Source organism: Chelonoidis abingdonii, chromosome 10 (genome assembly GCF_003597395.2).
Source record: "Chelonoidis abingdonii isolate Lonesome George chromosome 10, CheloAbing_2.0, whole genome shotgun sequence".
In the NCBI taxonomy this organism is placed as follows: Eukaryota; Metazoa; Chordata; order Testudines; family Testudinidae; genus Chelonoidis; species Chelonoidis abingdonii.
Genome location: NC_133778.1, coordinates 48,357,385 through 48,384,584, shown reverse-complemented (window position 1 = coordinate 48,384,584; position 27,200 = coordinate 48,357,385). Strand labels below are relative to the sequence as shown.

The 27,200-nt window shown below is 44.0% G+C and overlaps 1 protein-coding gene across 25 annotated transcripts in view; it reads right to left on the bottom strand.

The window, feature by feature from the left end:
• The window catches only part of BAZ2B (bromodomain adjacent to zinc finger domain 2B), a 264,100-nt gene that overhangs the window by 3,511 nt on the left and 233,389 nt on the right, over window positions 1–27,200 (bottom strand). For 19 of the 25 annotated variants that reach the window (XM_075070184.1, XM_075070185.1, XM_075070183.1 and 16 more), the window contains 5 exons: window positions 25,545–25,855; window positions 25,026–25,161; window positions 19,954–20,100; window positions 8,246–8,508; window positions 7,282–7,425 (listed from right to left, as the gene is read on the bottom strand). In XM_075070184.1, coding sequence (XP_074926285.1) covers window positions 7,282–7,425; window positions 8,246–8,508; window positions 19,954–20,100; window positions 25,026–25,161; window positions 25,545–25,855 — 1,001 coding nt within the window. The remainder of the gene's footprint in view (window positions 1–7,281; window positions 7,426–8,245; window positions 8,509–19,953; window positions 20,101–25,025; window positions 25,162–25,544; window positions 25,856–27,200) is intronic. The other 6 variants (XM_075070194.1, XM_075070196.1, XM_075070200.1 and 3 more) reach the window with 1 other exon arrangement.

Genomic DNA, 27,200 nt, shown 5'->3' with positions numbered 1-27,200 from the left:
CCCGCAGAGCGCCGTGTGCGCAGGATTTAGAATCGCCCCGCGGGCCACACAGTTAGCCTCTGCGGGCTGCATGTGGCCCGCAGGCCATATGTTGTGCAGGCCTGCTCTACTGGTTGATGGAAGGCTGTTATAGCCACTAGGTGGACTCAGAGAACTCAGAGAAAGCCCCAATTTTTTTTAAATGCAGTCTAAAGTGCATGGAAGAGCCAAGGATGTCAGGGAGATTTGCTGGGAAGCACACCAAATCCGAAACCTGGACCATTTTTGCAGGTAGGTACGTCGTGTGTGTAATAATACCTCTTGCACCTCTTTGAACAGGGGCTTTCTAGGTGTTTGAACTAAGAAAGAGCCATGCCTTGAAGTGGAGAACCCCCAAGTTGGGATGCAGGTTACATCCTCTGTCCTGGGGGAGAAGGTTCGGAGTGACTGGGGGAGAGATCAGCAGGCGCATTGTGAACTGTCTCAGCCAAGTGGGAACGATCAGAATGACATCTGCGCCATCTCTTTTTATTTTCAGCAGGACCTTCAATAGTAGGGGGAAAGGAGGAAAGGTGTAAATGAAGTCCCCATCCCAGGGCAGGAGGACAGCATCGCCCAAGGTGTGTTTTCCTATTCCCGCCCTGGAGCAGTAGCATGGACATTTTTTATTCAGGTAAGTGGCGAACAAGTCTGTGGTCAGCACCCCCCACTGCCTGAATAGATTGTGAAATACCGCTAGGTCTAGCTCCTACTTGTGGTCATGTGGGAATTTGTGACAGGCTGCCCACTGTGGAATGCTGTGTGCCCGGAAGATAGGCTGCTGACAGTGTGACATCATGGGAGATAAACCAGTTCATAGTCTCATCGCTTTCATACAAAGGGAAGGTGACTTGGCCCACCCTTGTTGATTTATGTCGTGTATGCAGGCTATGTTGTCTGTTAGAACTCCTGGGTGTGATCCTTTGATCAATGGCAGGAAGTGGGTGCAGGCGTTCCTAACCTCTCTGACCTCGAGACTGATGTGAAGGGAGATCTCCATGGGTGACCACTTGCCTTATGTGGTGAGGTAATTTAGATGTGCACCCCATCCTATGAGCAATACATCAGTGGAGGGAAGAACTGAAGAGTGAGGTTGCGAGAAGGGAATCCCTCTGCAAACGTAAGCTGGGTCTTTCCACCAGTCTAAGGAGTTTTTGATCCTCGAGAGTAGTGACTGGGGTTTCTCTAAGCTGTCCCTGTTAGAGCTGAGCTGAACCCCATCTGAAGGCATCACATGTGAAGCCTGGCATGTGATATTACCGCTGTGCTCACTGCCATATGCTCCAAGAGTTGGAGGCAGTATCTGATATTTGTGGGCTTCTTTGTACTTCTCTATGAGTGTGATCAAGGAGAGAAATCTGTATTGAGGTAGCAGAGCTCTGGCCTGTAGCGAGTCACAGTCTGTGCCTATGAATTCCAGGCACAGTATTGGAATGAGGATTGACTTCTCGGCGTTGATCTGTAGACCCAATTCTGTAAACAGGCATACTGTAGTTTTGGTGAGAGTCTCTAGGAAAGATGGGGCTCTGAGGAGACAATCGTCCAGATAAGGGTAAATCATGATCCCTTGGGAGTGTAAGTACATGAATACTACTGAGAGAACCTTGAAAAATACTCTCATGGCTGATGATAGTCCAAAGGGGAGCACTGTATATTGCTAAGTGGTTTTATCCTAGAGTGAATTTGAGAAATTGTCTGAGAGATATGAAAGTAGGAGTCCAGAAGATCGATGGCAGAAAACCAGTCTCCCTGTTCTGACGCTGGAATGTCTGTTGCTAGAGTGACATCTTGAATTTTTGAGCTTTGACAAACTTGTTGAGAGCTCTGAGGTCTAGTATGGGTCTCCAGCCTCCCTTCCTTTTGGGTATTAGGAAAGACCGAGAATAGAACCCTTTGCTTCATAGATGCGGAGATACCAGTTCTATGGCTCCTAACATAAGGAGGTGATTGATCTTTTGTAGTAGTAAACTCTTGTGAGAAAGGTCCCCAAAGATGGATGGGGAAGGGTGCTGTGGAGGGCGTGGGAGGTAAAATGGATGGAGTACCCAGCTGGAACGATCTCGAAGACCCATTTGTCCTATGTGATGTGTTCCCAGGCACTGCAAAATGATACTAATTGGTAGCTCAATAGGTGTAAAAGCATTAGTCAGCTATAGTAGTTGGGGGGCATGGTCTATCGACACCGCAACTAGCCTGTCAAAATTGGTATTTGGATGTAGACAGCTAGGAATAGGAAGATTGTGACCCAAATGGTTTATGCCTAGAAAATTAACTTTTCTTTCTCTGAGGTTTGTACAGGCATTGAGCCGGATATTGGGATGTGCGTACTCTATACAGGGCACCGCCTCCATGTTCCTCCATGATGTCTTTTGTAGATGCTGAAGCTGCAGACGTTGCACTGAGGGGATGTGCCTCACGGATTCTCAGGTGATGCTCGAAGCTTGAGAGGCATGCTGGTGATATGCTACCCAAGGGTCCTAATATGGCCACTGGGGTGGAGACGGTATAGAGCCCAGTGGTGGTGCCCATTGATGACCATTCCAAGATGGTGATGGTGGGGCCATCTGAGGGTTTACTCTAGAGCCCTGCTGATGTTGGGAACCATACAGAGCCTGAGAAGAATACTGTAACGCCTTCTCCTCTGGCTCACTGTTTGACCCTTCACTAAAGAGCGGGGGAGCGTGGCATGGCAGCGGAGATAATTCCCATGCTAGATGGAGGCTCGGTGTAGAGGTCCCAATACTAAGATGGAGGTCTCTGGAGTGGTGGAATTCCACCGGTACCAACGACGGTACTGGGCGGGACGGGGATCTTGCCCTTACTGGTCACGCCGGTGCCAGATGCGGTGTTGATGATGGTACTGATACATACTCGTGTTCCGAGAGTGCCTAGTCCTGTCCCTCAGTGCCGATGACTCGGTGCCTGTACCCATTAGGTCCATGGGCATGTCAATGGTACCAGCTGCTGTCGTTTCTGTGAGCCGTGGGTACCAGACTGAGAAGGTCTCAGTGCTGACCATACCGAAGATACTGAGCTGATGGGGATTAGTAACAACTATCTCAGGGCTCACTATGGGGGCTTCCTGCCTTCTTCTTTGATGATGTGTGGGAAGGGTCCGCAGCTTGCTTCTTCAACCCACAGCCTTTAGATGTAGAGGGATGTGGGGAAAACTCACATCTGTCAGGTGACTTGTGGTGTGGATCCTGAGAAGATCTGAGAGTCGCCTCCATGAAGATAATCTTCTGTCGGAGTGCTCTGTCCTCATGTGAAAATGGCCTGAGCTACTGGCAGAGACCACATGTCTGCTGGATGTGGCCTTCCCCAAGGCAGTGAATGCACTGGGAATGCTTGTCTGCAATAGGGATTGCCTCCTTGCAAGTAAGGCACTTCTTGAAGCCTGGTGAACCAGGCATACTCTATAGGGGAAAGGTCCCCAAGAAGGAAGAAAAGCACGTGGGTGGGGTGTTAAAATATTTTTAATTATTCTTTATTTTATTTTAAGAGAATAATGGGGTCTAGAAAACGCTACAATTATACTAAGAGACAGACTAACTACAGAAATGAAAATAGAAAGTAATGCTCCTAATGAACTGCGAATAGCTCCATCTCTAACCAGGAGCGGCTGAGAAGGAACTGAGGTGGGGTTAGCCAGTGCATGCTGACTAGCTTCATTGCGCAGCACGAGGAGAGAGAGTGCATGTGCAGGCACAGTGGATGCTGATACTGAAGTTCTCTTATCAGCAGCTCAGGGATGCAAACACAACTACAGTGGGGCACCCATAGTGACACGACTTGAAGAAGAATGTTGCATTTCCATTGCACTGGTACCCCAAGCAATAAGGAAAGTGCCCAAGCATCTCTGCACCTCTATATTTGTATATCCTGTGGATCTGAGCTCGCTAGCAGGGGACAATCCTGCACCAGAAAAGTCAGTGACAAAGCTCCAATTAGCTTTCAGTGGTGCAGGCCCAGACCTCCACAAATCACTAGCCCCCTTCCAGATCAAGTAGCTACTAGTAGGCCCCTTGCATATATTCTAGCTTGTAACATGGATATGCTGAAGATTTTGTTCCTCAGTCTTATGCCACTGGAGCACACTTTCCCTCTGAGCTAGACTATACTCCCACTTTATGATTTGGTCCACTATTTGAAATTTAGTCGTAGATGCTTATCACATGGACAATACTGATACATTGCGACAGTGCGAACTCGCAAACAAAGGAGAATTTTACCATTCAAAAGGGAATTTTGGGGGGGGATATCAATGTACTACACTGGAAAAAGTATATCCCGCCATTTTTTCAGTCCATAATCTGATTTAAGCCTTCTTGATATTATGTACAACATTTGATTGCATGAGTTATTGTTGTTTGAAAAGGAGATGCATACATTGAATTAACCTTTTCTAATAAGCACATTTGTATACACATCTTAGTGGCTCATAGTATGGAATAGCACAATGACAACTGACACTCAGGGTACGGCTACGCTACCCGCCGGATCAGCAGATAGCAATTTATCAGGGATTGATTTATCGCGTGTAGTGTAGACGCAATAAATCCATCTCCGATTGCTCTCCCATTGACGGCTGAACTTCAGCAGTGCGAGAGGTGGAAGCAAAGTCCACGGGGGAGCTGCGGCCGTCGATCCAGCGCCGTGAGGATGCCAAGTAAGTAATTTTAATTCAATCTAAGATATGTCAACTTCAGCTACTCTATTCTCGTAGCTGAAGTTGCGTATCTTAGATCGATCCCCCCCTCCCAGTGTAGATCAGGCCTGAGATACAACAGCAATGGGCAAATATAAAATAACTAGGTAGAGAGAAAACTGATTTCAGAGTCAATAAGGCTTACTGAATTATTTGGATATATTTGTAAAACTCCCTTGACCTACTTTTATAGGACTTCTAAAAGACGTATTTTATGCTGTACTGCTGTTCTCATTTTTGGTTCTACTTTGGATATATGAGATGCTGAGGTCAACTCTGCTGAGCTGTCTAACCATCACCTCATCTGCTTCAAAGCACTGTTTTCAATATTAAACCAATTTTTTAAAAAAAGAAACAAGGAATCAGGCAAAAATGAAACTAAATCCATAACAAGACTTGTTGTGCCGAGGTACAGAAAAATCTTGCATAAATACAGTGTATAATCCTCAATCCGTGGGCCACGTATGTAATCCTCATTCAAGTAAATCTTCCACTGGTTTTAACTGGAGTTTTCTTTAAGAAAGGAGTCCAGAATCAGGCACCATCCGTGCTTCAAGTCTTAAGTGTGAATATGGGTTTAAATTGAAGATTTACGGATTGCCTATACACAAAACTTGCATCAGTTTCACTTAAATAGCTTTAAAAACCAATTTAGTTAAACTAGCGCATACCCTGTATGGACACTCATATTGGTTAAAACCTGGATTGTATGCATTTATCAGCTTGCACACTGAAATTATAGTTGCAAGCTAAACCAATATAAACCAGGGTTTAAACCAACATTATAATCTCAACACACAAAAGCTGCAATAGTTTAATTATGGACATGTCTAAACTACAGCTGTAGCGCCATAGCTGTGCCACTGTAGCCCCATAGAAGATGCTTCCTACATTGATGGAAGGGGTTTTTCCGTTAATATAACAAATCCACCTCTTGAAGAGGTGGTAGCTAGGCTGATAGAAGAATTCTTCTATCAGTTTAACTGCATCTACATTGTGGGTTAGGTTTACCTAACTAAAGCATTTTGGACGTGAAAATTTTCACACCCTGAGCAACATAGCTAAGTCGATCTAATTTTTAAGTGCAGACCAGGCCTAAAGCAGTTTAAAAATCACACCTTTAGTTAAACTGGTACAACTTAGTGTGTAGACCAGGCCTGAAGTGCTGTCATTCACCACTGCCTTGTACTCTGATATTTACACCAGCGTAAAATGGGCACAAGATGTTACCTTCTTAGAATTCTACACTCATGTTGTTGGGTGCATTTTACAACTATTTAAGGTCCTGATACTGTAAATTAGTGTGCGTTCCTGTCATTTGTGATCACCTATGCATAACTGTATTTTCTTAATATTTTATTGAACTTCACAAATACCTACAGTATAGTACAAGCAAAACATTTTACTTCTGAATTTGTGTTGGTTGCAGTGATGACTCCATGACATCCTTGGGAATTTCAGGCTATATTTCCATCATCATCTATTGAGTGGCAAGTGTAGTAGCATTAACAGGCAGAATCAAATTTTCTGTTTCTTTGGTATTCTTTGCATTGCCTATCCTGGCCCAGTGACTCTACAGCATGCCAGACTTATAGCACTACTATAAAGTATTACCTACAGTAGTCATTATTCAGAGGAATGGTAGAAAAGAAAGGCTTATAGTTGTACATTTTAATGAGAGAGAGAGAGAGAGAGAGAGAGAGAGAGAGAGAGTGTGTGTGTGTGTGTGTGTGAAAATCTGTCATAGGATCAAATTCAGCTAAACGTGGGAGAGTGCCTTGCATTGCCCTAGCAAACCCTCCATAGCCTGTTCTGAATGGAGCTAATGGACTCTGAAGTGAGTCCATCTCTTCTTCCTTGGCTGAAAGTTGCTTCATTGTTAGTTCTTAAGATTGCAGCGATGCAAACTGGAAAGAAATGACAGCTGAGATCTTTCCATGTGAATTGAAAAAGGGTCACGGGAAGGGGTAAATAATTGTTCCTGTTATTTATTTTAATTTTCTCTAACAAAAGATGCAGTTTTAATTTCAGGACTATGAAATAATTAATCACCATTTGTTGTAATGTTTCATGCTTCTCTCTAGTATGTAGCTTTGGAATGAATTATAACCAATGTACAGTAATACTTAAAGAGATGTCAACTTAAAAATCACATTCCTGTCTTGTAATTAAAAAACAAAAACAAAAACACATAAGTAACTCAAAAGACTACAACAACTGAAATAAATAAATCATTGATTTTTCAGTGGTTTTTTGGGGCATTTGAGTGCACTTTCTGAACAGTCAGTTTTACTGTTTTCTCTCTAAAGTTTGTTTCTCAGCTTCCCTTGATGATTGAAAGGGTATTTCACATAGGGACAGGGAAGAGAGAAATATTTATAAAACAAGAAATTGTGAAGAACCATAACAATTAGCAGGGGAACTCCAGGGCATAAACAGCATCTGAAATTACTTTGAATTCTTTGTTTTTAAAATGGCTAGATTTCAAGTTGATTGTGTCATTTTAATTTTTTTGCTGAACGTTCACAAATGTAATGTACAGTATGCTTACTTACTGTCCACTGCTTAGCTTCTCTCTGATGGTGGAAAAGTCCATAGGTTTTTTAATAACCTTCTTATAACCAGGAACAAGTTTCAAGTTTACAGGAAGTAGAAAAGGCCATGCATCTTCATGAGTTTCCAATTCAGACAGGATCATGCTGAATAAAACACGGTTTTAAATCAATACCTTCAGCTGTTGGCTCATTTGCACAGGATGTACACTGTTATGTACATTCACAATGTGTTGTCACTCTATTAACTTTACTAGGGATAGCACACTATTGTCATGTATAGACCATAATGCACTCAATAAGTAACGTTTCTCGTTAATGATCAGTTTGTCATTTATACTCTTTAAAGCTAGTTCCCCAGGAAGAAATTCAAATTATTTTTTTTAAACAGAATATAATGTATCCATGTAAATTTTCCACAGGGTGATTTTTAACATAACTCATTTACTTCTACGCAAGTCAAACAAGTGCTACTAATTTTCTAAAACAGTCTAAAGGCTTAATTATGCTACTTGCCAGTGAAAGCCAATCAGCAAGGGAAAAAGGTGCGCCACAGGAATGGTGGGTCCCTTTGTGGGGCAGAATGCTTCTTTGACATGTGCTGGGCATCTGGATTTCCTACACCTTTAGAAAGTTGTAGACAGCACCTCTCTCCTCAGTCTCCACCTGCCAGCTCTTTTTAGCACACAGGAGAAAAGGGGGTAGGATTTCATAGCCACACCCCACCTTGCTAGGCTCTCAGCAGAACAAGTGTTGCAACAGGTAGCTTTAGCTGGGTACTCCTATTACACACACTTGCAGTCCCCCAATGGCTGCAATCAAATTATTGCTGTCTCCTGTGTGGGGCACCATAGGGAACAGGGCTCTGCACTCTCTCTACTACAAGCACACTAACAGAGCAGCAGGCACTATCTGGCTTCAAACAAATGCTTATATATAGCTCTTACAAAAGACAGGCAGACAGTACCTGCATACAGGCAGGTCCTTGGATTCATCTCTTTTAGGTTTCTTCGTAGGAGTGAAGCTTTCTTGTTTCAATTGGTTAGAAATATTTTCATCGATTTTTCTTTTTTTCGGGTCTGTTTTTCCTCTTTTTAAAGAGCTACTTGTAGTTGCAGAGTCTTCATCCTCCGTATCTCCTGTTAAAGACAATTTCCTGCCTCTCTTTTGTTCATTACTTTTTTTCCCTTTGATCTGAAGTTTTTTTATTTTTAGGGTTTGACCACTTGCCTACAATAGAGAGAATCCAAGTATGTAACAAAACATAACCAGATTACACAGAAGTATGTATTATTTGTAAACAGAAAACCCATGACGGTCTGACACACTAAACAGTATCAAAACACAATCGCTGGATTTAATATGACGTACAAAGAACAGGTAGATCACTTAATTCTTCTTGATCTCTAAAGGTCATAGACTGTATAGATTCATAAGCCAATATTTTCAGAAGTGATTATGAATTCTGGGTCCTCAATTTAGAACACTATAAAAGGCACCTGGTTTCCAGAAGATATTGAACCATGTTCTAATAACCAGGCCACTTTATGGCATCTTAAAGTTGAGGTAAACAAAATCAGTAGTCTCGTAGGAAAAATCTTGGCTGTAGTCTTAATTCAAAAGTCCACTGGAATTCTTTAAAGCTCTAGAAATTTCTGGACAGTTCCTCTCTCCCAGTCCTCTCAACTTCATAACATTAATTCTAGATCGATCGATCGATCGATAGAATTGAGGAAGCAGTTTTAGTCCTGGGGGAAAGGTAGAACCACTGTGAGTTGTCACGACGGTTGTAAACAGCAACGTATCAAGATGGCAAGATAGGGGAGTATATTAGGATGGGTCCTATTTTAAGAACTTCACTTTTGATACTGAAGAGGGATTAACCAGCACACAAATAAAATTTTACAGCTAAAACTAAATTGTGAGGAGCTGAAAATCCCAGTATGAACAGAATAAAAATATAAAAGGAGACAGAGAGATTAGAAACATGGGCTGAAAAAACATCCATGAGATTCAGTTTGAGAAAATGAAAAATCTGGATACATTTGGATTACAATAATCTAGATACATATATCCTGTGGAAATAAGAAACCTGGAGAGCACTAATGCTGAAAAAGACATAAGGGTAATAATGGGCAACAAATTATAAATACATTTACGGTGTAATATTGCTGGTAAAAAAATACAATTTCAGACTACATATTCAAAAAGATTAGAAGGCTGGTGAAGTAATGGTCTTCCTCTAAATGGCTTTGGTACAACCACACCTGGAATACTGTGTTTGTTTCTGACCAGTACTACTGGTAGGACAGTGAAGATTGTAGAAAATTAAGATTTTTATTTAAAGGTCAGTAAACAAGGAATTCATCACTTTATGCAGAAAGATTAGAAGAGTTAAATATGTATAGTGTGGCTAAGACAACTAAGAGAGAACACGAAAGAAGTCTACATATACATGAATGGTATAAATAATATGGAGGGAAGGAAAATACATACTATACACATACACACAAATATAATGGGATGAAACTAAGAAAGTGAACATGGTAGACTAAAAAGCAGTGAAAGCTTCCTGACAGCAAGATATATGAGCCTTTGAAAAAATGTGCTAAAAGAGGTGGCAGCCCTACCACTGGACTTTTAAAACTAGGCTGGACAAAAAACTAGATTTTGTATTAACAGAGACTATAAAAATATCTAAATATAGACAGGAACTAGAAAGGAAAGGACTGAATGATTGAATAGGTCTTTTCCATCTTTACCATCTAATTCTAATGGCTTCTTTCTTGATTAAAGATTCTGAAAACCCTAGTTTAGTCTTAATATCAGGATGCAGGAGGTCTAGAAAACAGACTAACAATTTATTAGATTAATTACAGTGAAATTCCACAACTAGACAAAGGGATTCATTCAGAGGACCATATGGTCATCATGCAAAGTGAAAGGGATGATAAACAGGATATAAAAACCAGCCCACGTCTGAATAGGGGAGGACAGATATGCAAAAGCCTAAAATGGAGCCATAGCAGGTTGAGAAAACAAGATGTGTCCAGCAAGGCTATGCTGAAAGGGGAACATCAACAGATTTATAGGTTGCATTCATGAAGTTCCATTTAGCTGCCTATGCGATGATAATGAACTCCAAAATGTCCCTTATTTGATAAAAGGAGGAGAGAGAGTCCAAGGATGTCTCTAAGTGAAAAATCTCAACTAAACATTATACAGATATTTCCTGATGAGTCTGTAAACAGGATTTGGGTATTGACAGCACCAAAAACACCCATTACATCTGAATTCACATTCTAATCTTAACAGAGATTTCCTAAATCTAGAAGTCAAGCACCTAAAGCTACTGAAGAGAGTACACTGAAGTTTTCCTAAACTCATCCAACCAACTATTCTCCAGCCAATATGTTATAAAATTAACATAATATAAATGAATAAAAAGACACCCCATCAAAATAAAAACCATGTATTAAAAATGGTTGTGTTACACACATCTTGGAGAATTTAAACAATAATTTAAAAAATCATATTTAATTTCATAAAATTTGTTTATTGACTTTCTATACTTCATTCATCTTCATTTAGTAAATTTTACTTCTTGTTTCTCAAGCACTAGCAAAATGCTGCTATATTCTGGGGGCAAATACTAAGAAAATGTTTAAATATACCCAAAACCAATTTCACTGACACTCTAAAACACAATTTTCTAACATTTGTGTTAGGTTTTGTAAAATGCTATTTTATTTTTTCAATCCCCCACTTGTGCTCTAGTGTTCACATCTGATTGTGTTATATTTATTACCAGGATACAAGCAATAATGATGCTGGAGGCCCTTTTAGATATCTGGGTTCTCTATTTAGTTATCTAAAGAACTATGTGTTACACATTTTTTCAGAGTATGATTATGCAGAATTCATTGCTTACTGTAAATAGTTATATCATTTCCCTATCTATGGCATGAATGTTTAACACATCGCGTAAGCATTTTGGTCCTGATGAAGCTGGAAAGGCTGAAAGTTTTGCACCATTTGTGTAAGATGCAGAGAATATGAATGAATTATACGAGGAGAAAAAACTGGGAGCAGAATTCCTTAGCTTTAAAAACAGAATACTGCAAAGGTTTATAAATGACTATGAATTTTCTATACTATTACCACACAGTGGTTTCTATTTTTTCTTGTTTTAAATGTAGGGAAGTACTCTAGTATCCTTCATGAATACCTTTGTGTGGCAATTGTTGCAAAATGCTGACTTAATGGTGACCCCACTGGAGGGTCCTTCATATGACAAGTCAATTGAAGAGTCATGGGAATGGACCAAATGTCCTCACTCAAGGCCTCAACATGTGAAGTGCTGTTTACCCTCAACTTGCAGTTAAATTAATGGGAGCTGAGGAGGCTCAGTGCCTTCTTTGTCACTTGCCATCACAGGCTCAGGCCTTGAGTACAGTTAATGGCAGTTTTGCCTGAGTAAGCCCTGCTTGAACTTGGTCAAACTGATACCCCTTAAACACTTATTTTATCTGGAATTAATCTACAGGTAGCAGGTCAATGTCAACATTTGCCATTAGTTGCCACACAGAAGTATCCTAGATAAAAGTGTTTCCCTATACTTACAATACAAAATAAATGTGGTATTACCATTACAAATGGTGGTGATAAGTTTGTAAATGTATTGCAGGCATGCATCTTTATAAAACTTGTTGGCTGAATATTCATAAGAAAGCAGATGTTTTATAACCAAACATGCAATTAGCGGAAAGTTGCCCAGTTTCGGTTTTTGTTACATGAAGTTTGTTTATGAAGTTTTCAGCAAATCCGTGTTGAGCTTTAACTTAGACTGCCTGGATTGATTTACAGTTTAAGGTAGACATCATGATAAATTTGGTGGGTTTACAGAATCTTAGACCCAAATCCAGCAAATCTGAGAGTCTTTTCTGAGTTTCGCCTTCAGTTTCTGGCTTCCTTTATACCCAAATGATCCAGTAATTTGGGAAGGACAAAGGAAACCCATGATAAAAGATATAGGATGCTTTATACAGCATAATGCTGTCTATAGCAAAGCACAATTTAAGGGACATTATTAAAAGGAAAAGACAGTTACCTTTTCGTAACTGGTGTTTTTCAAGATGTGTTGCTCATGTCTATGCCACAATAGATTTGCGTGCTCGTCACGTGCACCAGTGCCAGAAGTTTCTCCCCTAGCAGTACCCATGGGGGGGAGAAGGGAGAGGAAGTGCCCCCCGTGATCCCTGGAGTGGTGCCTCCCCTCACCCTCAGTTCCTTCTTGCCAGACAACTCCAGCAGAGGGGAAGGAGGGTGGGATGTGGAATAGACATGAGCAACACATCTCGAAGAACACCAGTTATGAAAAGGTAACTGTCTTTTCTTCTTCGAGTGATTGCTCATGTGTATTCCTCAATAGGTGATTCCAAGCGATACCTTCTGAAGGTGGGTAGGAGTTCACAAGTTCTCTGGACGGTGTACCGTCCTGCTGAACCCGGCGTCATCCCTGGTTTGGGAGACTATCGCATAGTGCGAGGTGAACGTGTGAACCGAAGACCACATGGCGGCACTACAAATGTCCTCTATAGGGACATGGACCACGAAGGCAGCTGACGAGGCCTGCACCCGAGTCGAGTGTGCCCTCACAATGGGCGGCGGGGGGACACCTGCCAGCTCATAACAGGAGCAGATGCACAAAGTCATCCAGTTGGAAAACCACTGGGTGGCAATTGTCTGTCCTCTCGCGTGCTCAGCCAAGGCGATGAACAGTTGCAAGGACTTTCTGAACAGCTTGGTCCACTTGAGGTAGAAAGCCAGAGCCCGCCTTGTATCAAGCATATGAAAGCAGCACTCCTCACTAGTCAAGTGAGGCTTGAGGCAGAGGACTGGTAGAAAAATGTCCTGACCCATGTAGCAGGTGGAGACCAACTTCGGAAGGAAAGCAGGGCGCGGGCAGAGCTGGACCTTGTCCTTATGAAAGACCGTATATGGCGGCTCAGAGGTCAGGTCTCTGAGCTCCGAGACCTGCCTGGCCAACATGATAACAACCAGGAAGGCCACCTTCCATGAGAGGTGAGGCCAGGAACATGTGGCCAATGGTTCAAACGGGGACCCCTTAACACCAGATTCAGGTTCCATTGTGGGACCAGGGGCTTAGAATATGGGTAAAGCCGGTCCAAACCCTTAAGGAACCAGCCGGACATAGCAAGGAAGAACACAGTGTGTCCTTGCACCGGGGGATGGAAGGCCGATATGGCCGCCAGGTGCACCCTGACTGACGAGGGTGCCAGGCCCTGGGCTCCCAGGTAGAAGAGGTAATCAAGGATAAGCTGGATTGGGGTGGCCGTTGGGGACACCCCTTGGTCCGCCACCCACCTAGAAAACTGAGACCACTTCGTCATGCAGAAGCAGCCAGTGGAGGGCCGTCTACTTTCGAGGAGGACATGCTGAACCTGTTCTGAGCATATCCTTTCCTCACTACCTAGCCACTGAGAAGCCATGCCGTGAGGTGAAGAGCTACCAGACTGCTGTGGAGGAGGTGGCCCTGGTCTTGAGAAAGCAGGTCCAGGCGGAGCGGCAACGGCCATGGCGGAGCCACCACCAGGCCCAAGAGGGTCTTGTACCAGTGCCGAGTAGGCCACGCCGGGGCAATGAGGAGGACCCTCGCTTTGTCCATCTTTTATTTTCTCCAGGACCCTGCCGATCAGAGGGAACAGGGGAAGGCGTAGAGAAGCTGGCCTGAGCAGGATAGGATAAAGGCATCGGCAATAGCACCCTTCCCTAGGCCCCCCCCAGAGCAGAACGGGGGACATTGTCGGTTCTGCCGGGTTGCGAATAGGTCCACCTGGGGAATTCCCCACCTTCGGAAGAGCTGGTGGCCACTTCTGGGTATAGAGACACTCATGGTGAGAGGAAAAGTCTCTGCTCAAGCGATCCGCCCTCACGTTCCGGGCACTCAGCAGGTGAAAGGCTTTTAGCTGAATGTCGTGGGCTATACAGAAGTCCTACAGACTGAGGGCTTCATGGCAGAGGGCAGAGGATCGGGCCCCACCGTGCCTGTTGATATAGAACATTGAGGCCATGTTGCCCATGAGGACTCTGACTACCTTGCCCTTCAGGTGCAAGTGGAAGGCCATATACGCCGTCGCACCGCCCTGAGTTCCTTGATGTTTATATGAAGAGTCAGGTCTTGCAGAGACCACAGGCCTTGGGTCTGAAAATTCCCCACATGGGTCCCCTAGCCCAGGTCTGATGCATTGGACACCAGCTCCAACGATGGGGCCCTGTCCCTGAATGGGCCCCCTTGGAGCATGTTGCTTGGGGCGGACCACCAGCGCAGAGAGGTGATTACTGAGTTCGGCATGGTGAGGACCTTGTCCATTCTGTCCGTGGCCTGGGAAAACTTCGAAGCCAGCCAGAGCTGGAGGGATCTCATCCTGATTCTTGTGTGGCAGACCACATACATACACGCTGACATGTGACCTAGCAGCTGCAGGCAAGCCCTGGCTGTCATCACCAGGAACCTTGCGACTGAATCAATAAGCCCTTTCAGGGTCTCGAACCTGTTTTGGGGGAGAGAGGCCCTGGCTGACATTGCGTCCAGAAGCCCCTGATAAACTCTATGTCTTGGACTGGGACTAACTTGGACTTGGTGTTGTTTACCACCAGGCCCAGGACAGTGCATGTGGACAGGAGGAGTGACACATGATCCCTCACCAGCAATCAGGAGGTGCCCTTGACCAGGCGGTTGTCTAGATAGGGGAATATCTGGACACCCCGGTGCCTAAGGTAGGCCACTACCACAGACATGCACTTTGTAAAAACCCTGGGGGCAGTGGACAGATCAAATGGGAGGACCATGAATTGGTAGTGATTCTGTCCCACCACAAAACAGAGGAAGCGCCTGTGCCCTTTGAATATGTGGATATAGAAGTACGCGTCCTGGAGATCGAGGCCAGCATACCAGTCCCCGGGATCCAAGGAGGGGATGATGGAGGCCAGGGAAACCATGCAGAACTCGAGTTTCACCATGTACTGGTTCAGACCTCAGAGGAATGGGCCTGAGCCCCCTCTTTGGGATAAGGAAATAACAGGAGTAATACCCCTAGCCCAGGAATTCCTTGGGCACCGCCTCTATCACGCCTAGTTCCAGGAGCCGCCCGACCTCCTGCTTGAGCAGAGCCCCGTGCGATGGGTCCCCCAAGAGGGACGGGGATGGGGGGTGGGTGGGGCGGGCAGGAGGTAAACTGAAGGGTGTAACCTCAGAACATGGTGTTGAGGACCCACCAGTCCAAAGTCCATCGCAACCATTCCGTAAGGAACGCACACAATCAATTGGAAAAAGGAAGCTTTATTGGGGGTGGATCCCTGCTGAGAACTGGCGAGGCACCCCTGAGTGTCCCGTCAAAAATGGCTTTTACCTGCTTGCTTGCCCTTAGAGGACCCAGGTGGGTGAGAGACAGGCCAAGGCTGCCTTTGCAGGCGTTTTCTATAGTTCCACTGCTTCTTATGGGCAGCCTCGTACTTCAGGATGGCGGCCTGAACGGGAGCCTGCTGCGGCTTGAACTTGGGTTTTGCTGGAGCAGGGACATAGAGGCCCAAGATCTGGAGGGTCATGCGGGAGTCTTTCATGCCGTGCAGCCTTGTCTCTGTTTCCTCAGCAAACAGAGTCTTCCCATCGAAAGGGAGATCCTGCACTGACAACTGCGCTTCGCTGGATAGCCCAGAGAGCAGGAGCCATGATGTCCATTTCATGGACACCGCCGAGGCCATGGACTGTGTGGCCGTGTCTGCTGCATCCAAAGTGGCCTGCAGGGATGCCCTAGCAGCCACTGTCCCTTCCTCCACGAGTGCCTTAAACTCCTTTTTATCATGCTCCTTGAGGGACTCCTTGAACTTGGGGAGGGATCCCCAGAGATTAAACTCATAGCGACCCAGGAGAGCCTGCTGGTTTGCTACTCTTAGCTGGGAGCTTGTCGACGAATAAACTTTTCTCTTGAAAGCATCCAGCCTCCGAGAGTCTTTGTTCTTAGGGGTCGGGGCTGGCTGCCCCTGCCACTCCCTGTGGTTGACCGACTCAACCACTGAAGAGCTGGGCACCGGGGGGGTATACAAATACTCGCACCCCTTAGTGCGTACAAAGCACTTGCTTTCCACCTTCTTAGAGATGGGAGCCAATGAGGCTGGTGTGTGCCACAAGGCATTTGAAATTTATGCCACACCTTCATGGAGTGGCAAGGCCACCCTGTTCGGTGCCAAGGGGGACAGCACATTGAACAGGGAGCCCAAAGGCTCCTCCATCTCCTCTGCCTGGAGATGGAGGCTCGCTGCCACCCTTTTTAAGAGGTCTCGGTGGGCCCAGTAGTCCTCCTGCAGGACAGAGGGGGCAGTGCCACAATGAGCTCCTCCAGATGGGGCGAGGAGGCCACTAGGGTGCTTTGGGTGTCAGCCGGCACCAGAGGACGCACCACCTGGTCGGACTCCGGGCACGGTGCTGAGGACATGGGTCCCACCAACTCCTTTCGTGGCGGTCTAGGGATGGAGGCCGACGGTACTTCCTATGCCCCAGCCACAGAGCTAGTCCCCACCAGGGGCTGCGCTGGAGGCCACAGTGCCCACTGGTACCACTGGACCAGCCATGATGCTCAGTGCCAGTGCACTCGCTGAGGCACCGGCGGGGCTGGCTGTTTGGGCTCGCTAGCCTGGCCTGTAGACAGGCAGCTGTGAACGGAGGCCGGGCTGGCGTACAACCCGCTGCTGCCTCTGGACTGGGAGTAGCGGCAATGCTGTGATCTGCATCGGCCACAGGACTGTGATCTCGAGGCAGAGGAATGGCATCGACGGGAGTAGCTGCTCCACGAACAGCCTCGATGGGTAGACCCACGCCAGTAAGACGTCGGCAATCGACGCTCAGGACTACAGTGCCTTGGCGGAGACTTGGAGTGGGAGTCGGAGACGAGGTCCGTCAGCGATGTCCGCCACAGTCCTGTCGATATTCGCTCCATGAAGACAAGCGGTGCTGGGAGTCCCGGTCGGATGGCACCCATCCAGACAGTCTGGCCAGCGCCGAGGGCGATCCACGTGGACTGAGCCCTGAACAGTCGCTTGGTGGTGAGTGGTGTCGGGAATGTTTCTGAGACCAGTACTGGGCCGACAGCGACTGCGGTGATCCCAGCAGCAGCTTGCCCCTGGAGCATGGGGCCGACATTGGCGGAGCTCCGGGCACCGGCATGGACATGATATTCCTGGCTGCCTGGAGGGCTTTGGGTGCAGATGGCATCCAGACATCCGGAGAGGTCTGCTCCAAAGGGGCCAGGCTACTCCACTCAATGTGAGTCGGAGGCCTAGTGCCCGGTGGGGATTGAGGGCTACCCGTCATGGGCCTAGCCTCTGTCCCAGACTTCCCTCGGTGCCGTTGTGAAGAGGGAGTCTTTTCGGTCCTCTTGGTGTGCCCCGCGGAAGGGGAGCAGTGCTGACTGGTCGATGGTGCCGTAGGGTCTCTGCGTACCAATGCTGCGGTGCCGGGTACCAGTTCGGAGCACTGTGCCAGGGTTGGGGCCAGTGCCGACTCCATCAGTATGTCCCGAAGCCCAGTGTTGTTTTCCTTTTTGGTCTGGGGCTTGAACGACTTGCAGATCTTGCACCTTTCACTGGTATGGGTTTCTCCCAAGCAGTGCAGACAGTCCACGTGTGGGTCGCTGCTTGGCACAGAATGCCTACAAGACCCGCATGACTTAAATCCCACTAATTAACTAAACTAACTCAAATGGCTAACTGACTACAGGTACTAATTAATGAACAAACAGTTCTCGGGACAAACTGCAGCAAAGCTAGAGCTGAGCAGTTCTGACACACCTTCACTGGTGGCAAGAAGGAACTGAGGGAGGGGGGAGCGTGCAGCTCTCCTCATACCGCACCAGGCAGGCGCCACTCCAGGGGTCACGGGGGGGCGCTTCCCCCCCACAGGCACTGCTAAGGGAAAAACTTCCGGCACCGGTGCACGTGGCGAGCATGCACACCTATTGTGGAATACACATGAGCAATCACTCGAAGAAGAATTGGATTCTCTATCTCTTCACCTTTTCAATTCAAGACTGCACGCCTTTCTGGAAGATATGCTTTAGTCAAACAAGTTTCTGGGCTGAATTCTGGGGGAAGAGTGAAATTTAATAGGCTGTGATATACAGGAGATCAAACTAGCTGATCCTATGGTCCCTTCTGGTCTTATTTGCTATGAAACTATTAAATTAAAATATACTCAGTTTTAAAAAATGAGTTAAAAGTATCTTCAGGTACTACAGTTGTCCTGGAATTCCCCCCTTTCCCTGTATTGCCAATTTTTGTGGTTTTACTTTTCCATTTTCCTTTTTTCAAAAAATAGGGTTTCTCTCCTTTACTACCGTGTGAAACATCCATGGAAACTAAAATGCATACGGACTGAATATAGCAAGAGAAAGAGCCAAACTGATTGTTAACAAAGTGTTATGAAATACACATACAGAGAAACATTACAGCAACCTTAGGTGTTACTTGTAACAACAGCAGGTAAAAGATTTGTCTGAGAGAAGTATAATCTTTGATTAACACTGTATGAGAATGATGGAAATGACACACTAACAACATGTGCCAGCAATGCCCCTCTGCCATGTACATTGGCCAAACCGGACAGTCTCTTCACAAAAGAATAAATGGACACAAATCTGACATCAGGAATCATAACATTCAAAAACCAGTGGGAGAACACGTCAATCTCTCTAACTACTCAGTGACAGACTTGAAGGTGGCAGTTTTGCAACAAAAAAACTTCAAAAACAGACTCCAAAAGAGAGACTGCTGAACTCGAATTAATATGCAAATTAGACACAATTAACTCAGGCCTTAACAGAGAATGGGAATGGCTAGGTCATTACACTAATTGAATCTATTTCCCTATGTTAAGTTCTCCTCACACCTTCTATAGGTCATCTTAATTATCACTTCAAAAGTTTTTTTCCCCTGCTGAGGATAGCTCATCTCAATTGATTAGACTCTTCCTGTTGGTATGCATACTTCCATCTTTTCATGATCTCTGTATGTATAAATATCTCCTGTCTAAGTGTTCCATTCTATGCATCAGAAGAAGTGAGCTGTAGCTCACGAAAGCTCATGCTGAAATAAATTTTTTAGTCTCTAAGGTGCCACAAGTACTCCTGTTCTTTTTGTGGATACAGACTAACACGGCTGCTACTCTGAATACTAACAACATAAAACTACTACATTTATTTTCATACTGCATATCTGTATGAAACATTTGTCTGTCAACAGTTACATCAACTTTATTTTAAAGGTGAATGAAAAAACTTATTTTAAAATAGAGAAAAAGATGCTTAGGATATCAAATTTGTAGCAGCCTATGTTCAAATGCAAAATAACTGAGAAGTACAATTAAAAACAAAGTAGCTGAAAATCATATCCTTTGCCAACACCTGTATTAAGACTCTATTCTTCTCTTGCAACACTCGATGGCATCCTTAACAGTTACCCAAGCCAGTAGGAGGCATGCAGATTGCTGCTCTACTTTAGATGTTTGTCAAGTTGTCAGCAATTGCGGGAGAAGCACGGAACTCTGAACTCAGGTGCTGGAGGGTCAAAAACATTTCAATTCATCTTTAAGATTAATATTACCTTTGCTATGCAGGCAGGACAAAACCAGTCACCCTCTGGTATAGTAGTGATCTTGGGTCTATGGCAGTATGTGTGACAGCCTTTGTCACAGCCATCACAAAGAAGCAGAAGTTCCTCGTTATCTCCCTTTCGACATATTTGGCAGTACTACAAAATATGAAAAATAGCTTTAATTCAACAAGCCTCCCTTAAAAAATGTTCCTGAAATGTAGTAATATGTGCCATATATTCAGCACTGGAAGATAAATTTTCATATTATCTTGCATACGTACAGTAGCAACAGCTATACATGTGTATACATCTATGTATTTCTATAATCCTCTCCAATGTATATGGACAACTACGTAACAGGTTGTGGTTGCTGCACTGGGATATCTGCATGGCTCATGTACAGTGTGAGGAATTAAGCCAAAGGAGAAATGCTTACACACTTGAAAAACACATCTACATTTAACACTGACAGCAAAGCATATAAGCAATGAATACCTTTTACATTTGATTAAATGCTGAAGTGAAGCAGAGCTATTGGATAACCACAAAACCCACTGATAGCACATATGCTATCTCAGGGACTCTCTCTCCGCTTATGCCCTATGGTAGAAGTCACAATCAATTAGAATGCTCTTGTTGTCTGTCCCCAGGGTTGAAATCCTAGGGCTAGAAAGCAGGGCATCCTTAGATCCCTCTGTTCTGGAATTTACTCTCTTATAATCTGCCAGTGCCAAGATTGGCAGCCTTTAAGATGTAGCAAGACACATCTATTTAGTCTCACTTTGGGTTTTTCATCTGGTTCAATAGCTGGTAGGGCATTCACTGTCTGCAGATAGGGCACAGAACTGATGGGCACTGACTAGGCATTGGTTAATAATTGTTGGTTTTTCATTGTGTAGGAAATTTAATCAATTTTAATTTTGCATAAAAACAAGTTCACATGTAACAAAAGACATGACCAAAATTATTAAATAAAATGCCATCATGTATATCATTACTATTATGCAAAAAGGAAGAGTGATGCAAAATCATAATGAAAATCATGTTTTCTTCCTCTGGAAATGTTGCATGTTACCCTTTTCTGACTTTAGGTTGGCATTACACTGGGCATATGGCTAGGAGTATGTAAGTAGAGCTTTATTTAAGATGTGAATAAATTTAAAAGTAGGTCAATAATATGACAGTTGTTTGATGGAGTGAGCTGGGTAGAAAAAGAATGAAACACCGCATCCCTAAGGTTTGTGGGGCAAAACAGTCTGAAATGTTTCTTTTGCATATGTTAATTGCAAGATCTAGTATGTTATATGGTTTATAGAACTGTATCAAGTAATTACATTTTAAAATTAGTACAATATTTTAGAAAATAATCAGAAAGGGCCTGATCCAAATTCCATGGAAAATGAACGGGAAAAATGTAATAGGCTTCGGATGAGCAGGGGCGGCTCCAGGGCCCAGCACGCCAAGCATGTGCTTGGGGTGGCATGCTGTGGGGGGTGCTCTGCCAGTCGCCGGAAAGGTGGCAGGCGGCTCTGGTGGACCTCCCGCAGGCGTGCCTGCGGATGCTCCACCGGAGCCGCGGGACCAGTGGCCCCTCAACAGGCACGTCTGCGGGAGGTCCACTGGAGCCGTGGGACCGGCGACCGGCAGAGCGCCCCTCGTGGCATGCCGCAGTGCTTGGGGAGCCAAATGGCTAGACCCACCCCTGCGGATGAGCTCCTATTTTAACTTAATACTAGCACTAAAATAATTCCAATTCATTACTAATTTTCCCACAGACTTCAGGAAATCATGATGCCTATATATATCTCTGCAGTTGTTTCTCAGTACAACTTTTTGTTTTGTTTTGTTAAAGTCTTAGTAAGTTTCAAAAAGGCACACTAGCAACAACTGGATACAGAATTTACACCAAAGGTACAGCATTAAGACAGAATAATGGCATGTTTTAGTGGTTGGTTAGTACAAGTCTAAGATGCATATAGCTTTGTGCCTTCAGCTGCACATGGTGTGAATAAATGGAAAAATAAAACACAACTAGACATTTGACTTACATTTTAAAAATAGAAAATTTAGTATTTTTATTTTCTGTGGGGGGTACATTTCTTCTCTGAGTCTCCTGATGTGGAGTGGGTCTTTAAAGTGAGTGCAGTGCCCCACCAAGGTGACGGGAGGGACAACAGTCCATGGTCCTTGTACAGACCAGACCATGTAAATAACTCCTCGCTTTCTCAACTGGACCCAATAAGACATGTCCATACCAATACAAAGTAACCTGCAATTAAGGGATTCTGATTTCATGGACAGTCATATTTGAACTCTTTCTAGACTGCTATAAAATTGAAGGTCGCGCTGTAGAGTGGTCAACCTGAAGAACTTGCCTATTTCGTATTGGCTAGACAGATACAATACCTCAGTATTTGCTATACAGCAAGGCTCGTGAGCAACATGTGGCTCTTTTACAGTTCACACACTCCTCCCCCATTCTCCACCAACCAGACTTGGGGTGGGGGGGAGTTCAGGACATCAGTCTTGTAGCAAGGTGTTGAAATAGGGGCTTCTACCCAGCAGGGAGGTGGGTCTCAGGGCTTCAGCCCTGTGGAGCACGCCTGGTGGGGTTTGGGGCTTCAGAGGGGCAGGACAGAAGCCTCAAGCCCTGGCAGGTGCCTCCCATGGGACAGAAGTTCTGAGCCCCAGCAGGCACGTCTGGGCTCTTGAATTTCTGAAGATTGTTGTATGTTGCTCGGAAGGTCAATAAGTTTGGCTAACGCTGGTATAGGGAATACTTGGGAAATAATGCAAATAATGAAGTAAGTATTTAGCTAAGACAATACTGGCAGGTTCTTAAGTGTGACTACTGTATATTATTCAAATGTAATTTTTATTTAGACCTCTGACCTCAGTGTCATGGAGTATTAATATTCTTCTCAGACCTGTTATACAGGCAAACAGACAATTTGTGTAGCTTTGCTGGAAATGTATTAAATTAAGTGCTGGAAGTCATGGCAGATGTCAGTCAAAAGCCATTGCAAATGAAAAATCTAGGCATTGAAAATGAGCTGCTTAATAGAGAGTTAAAATACATTATTGTTAGTTTCAAAATACTGCAAATGGAGAGCTGCTATAATAAGCCTGTTATTTTTTCAAGTATTTTCTAAATTATTATTAAATACAATCCATTTTAAATTAAACAAGTTACAGTTTGATAACTTTTGGCTGGACTATGCAGACATTGCTTAGAGAAAATTCTGTGACTTCAGGATCAGAGCCAGATGTGTTAATAACTATTTTATAAATATTTAAGAAGAAAAAGGCAATAGATCAACTGGAGACAAAGCCAATTGTTCGAGTGCCTGATACAGCCATTTGGACCTCTCTGAAGTCATCATACTTTTAAAGTAGGAAAAACTTCATTATATAATATCTACTGTAACATATATTTTATATTTCATTTTATATTTTACATTAATGTATATTTTAAATTAATTTGATATATTAATACGTATTTACAATTTACATTTTTAGAAAACTATATATCATTTAAATTTATGTAAGCTGACAGTCCACAACTGAACTACACAAATGAGTTTTATATGCAATCATTTTAGAGCACAAACATATTTTTGATCAGACATCTATTTGTGGGGAAACGGGAGAAGAAATGAGAGGTAGCCAGCAGCATAGGAAATGGAACTCCTACTAACTTCAGTGGCTAGTTGTCACTTCCAAATTCATTAACATAGATACTGTTTTAGTGAATACAGGGGAAAGATTTTAAGATGACTGTTTTAGACTATTCATTTGCCTTGTTTTCTCTAGTCCAAAGTCTGTAACTATAAAAATGAGTGCAAAACATGAAAAAAGTGCAATTTAAAAAAGGAAGAGGAAATTCTGAATTTTAAAAATTGTCCTTATGCAATTAAATTATTATTATTATTATTTTGGTAAAAGTAATAATACCTTTCAGGACTGAGCCCTTCTACTAAATACTCAAATTCCCTGTGTAGTTCAATGCATAAACCTAATTCAGAAAAACTGTGAATTAAACTATACCTCACTCTCAAAGTCCCAAATTACACTTTAAGCCATTTCCGTGGTCTTTTGGATACTCTCGTAGTATCTATAATTCTTTGATAGGAGCATAAAACCTTATAATCATAGTTTGTATCTGTAAATTATTCTTCAATTATCTATCTAGAAATACAAAGCATACCTAATGGACAGAAGTGGGATATTACTTTTTCTTGCTGGTTCAGAAATGAGCGGAGGGGCTAATAACTAAAAAAAAATGCTTTCGACAGTGCCCACCATATTACACTGACAATACTAGAGCACAATATTGCTCATAAAGCAATTTTGAGCCGGTTCAATAACTGAATGAAGATGTTTACAAGTTAATATTTCAACATTAAATACTCAACTGTAAAAGTTTTTTCTCTGATGAATGTTATAGCAGTCTTAAAACTTACTTTTCAGAAATCTGAGGTTCAAAGCTTCATGCAAATTTTTACACATGCATTTGCATGCCTTTTCCCTATGTGCAATTAACACAGCTCTACTTGTTAAATGGGCATGTGTATGAGGAGATGGATATTACAACCCACTTGCTTATATATTTGCCCAGTTTGCATGTTCAGTCGTGATAAGTCAGCATGCAAAGAAGCTACACACATTTTGGAGCATCTCAACTTTCTGAAAAATCAAGCCTTTAATTACAGTATGTGACAATCAAATCAGTCTTCATGAAGCTAACATCATGGATGAATAACTTTCAGTAATATGGTGTGCTCCATCAAAGAGGCATAGAAATACCTATTTTATACCTACATGTTAATTTCAAAGAGTAACTGACACCTTAAAAATAAAGCAACCAGTGGTAGAGCTTTCTATTATAGGAAGTTTCACAATGCTGAACTCAGCAAAAGTGAAATCTGTACAATTTATGCTCATAAGAGCACTATGTACAGTTTAACTGTAGTAAGTTTTAGAAGTGGTAAGAGATACGTTATTAATCACAGTATCTTAAAGTGGGGAAATAGGATACAGGAAAGTTTAGTTACAGTATTTCTTAAAGGAAAAACACTTACAACTTTCATAATAGATTTTTCCCATGCTATTGATTTCTGTAACTGCTGAATGCACAGTGCTACCTGTGCAGCACTGCGAGCTTCTGACAAAGCCCTTCGCCATACCCTTAGCCCTGGAGCAATATCCTCTTCAATTCTGCATTGAAATACAGAGAAATTAAGTAGGTCACATCCATGTTTGCTGATCTCTGAACATGGAACAATCATTATCACATTGAAAGCCAAGCAATGACGAAACGTACACAGCCAATAAGTATAAGGTTTAAGCAACTGAATTTGATGTAGTGCACAGACTGTGGCTACGTGCCTCAAAGCTTAGTCACAACCAGTTAAATGTAAGATAACTTTGCAGAATTATCAACATACATAACAAAAAATATTTACAAAGCACCATGCAGAATAACATGATCCATATGGATCACAGACATACAAGAAGATACATAGATAACAGGCAATAGAAAATAGGCTCCAATTAGCAAAGAAGCACAATAATTTTTCAAGTTAATCTCAATAACCTACCCGTCACCATCACCACTAATGGATGGTGCAGGAGCAGGGACAGTAACTGTGCCCACATTATCCAGTTTGATCTGAATGGTGGTACTTAAGGGGCTCTTCAGATACCTTCGCTCTAGGTTCCGCTCCAAGTCAGCAAGCCTGGTTACAGCTATATCTAGAGGGTTGTCACTCTTCCGCTCTAGAGCACTGGTATTGCCGCCTTCTCCTCCAGCACATTCTCCATCATGCTTCTTATACAATTTAGTAAATGACTTATGTTCATAATATACCAGGTCTTCCCTCTCCGATGCAGGCTCGGGACATATCCAACCCTATATTTAGTAGAGAGGTTTACACACATTGTTTGATGCTGTGACTGGATAAGTGTGGGAATAATGCAGAGGTGGGCAAACTACGGCACACAGGCCACATCCGGCCCATGAGACTTTCCTGCCCGGCCCCAGAGCTCCTGGCCCGAGGCTAGCTCCCAGTCCCTCTCCTGCTGTTCCCCTTCCCCCGCAGCCTCGGATCGCCCCACCGCTGGCACAACGCTCTGGGCGGTGGGCTGTGAGCTCCTGGGTCAGCACCGCTGCAGAGCCCAGCCTGACCCGGAGCTCTGTACTGTGCAGTGAATGGCTGTTGCGCTGCCAGCCACCAGTGCTCCAGGCAGCATGGTAAGGGAGCAGAGGGGTTGGATAGAGGGCAAGGGAGTTTGGGGTGGTGGTCAGGGGTGTCGATGGGGTTGGGGCAGTCAGAAGGAAAGGAACAGGGGAGTGAATGGGGGCAGAGATTTGGGGGGGAAGTCAGGAAGGAGGGGGCTTGGATGAGGTGGCAGGGGCAAGTCAGGGGCAGGGGTTCAGGGGGCGGTCAGGGGACAGGGAGTGAGGGGGGTGCATAGGGCAGGGGTCCCGAGGGGCCATCAGGGAATGGGGGGCTTGGATGGGACAGGAGTCCTGGGGGTGGGCCTTCAGGGGGTGAGAAGCCAGGGGGCGGGGAACCACGCCTCCATCCCCTAAATCAGCCCTCCACACAATTTCCAAAACCCAATGCAGCCCTCAGGCCGAAATGTTTGCCCGCTTCTGGAATAATGGAATTTTGTATTTTATTAACCTAAAAAAATGAGGTACTGTCTTCAGCTGATGTCAGTAGTTAGCAATCAGCTTTTTACTCTGTCTTTCCCAAACTACTCAGATAATTAAAATTATGACTCCCAAAATATAAGCATAATCAAACCATTAGCAGAGTGGTCTCTCACCAATAGCATTCTCTCTCAGAGCCCTCTGGAAGCATCAAGTTCCATTAGTCTCTGATGCCAGACCACCACAACAGATTTCTGATTCTGACAGGAAGGACCCTGTCAGGTCCGAGACCTCAAACAATAGGAGACAATGTGCAACCCATGACATGGAAAAAACATCCAACTCTCAACTCTACTCCAGCCCAAACATCAGATCCAGATTGCAGCCAGACATATGAGCTGGGCCTACAATCATCTTGCATAACGCCATGATTCTAAGCGTGACCAGAAAGTCCTGAGTTTCTTCAGACTCACAATCCATGTGGTACGTAGTTCCTCATATGCATGGGTGAATTCCATTATTCCACCAAAACAAAGAAGTTGAAATGCTCTTATTTATTTTCAAGAACAACAACAAACCACACACGGACATACAATGG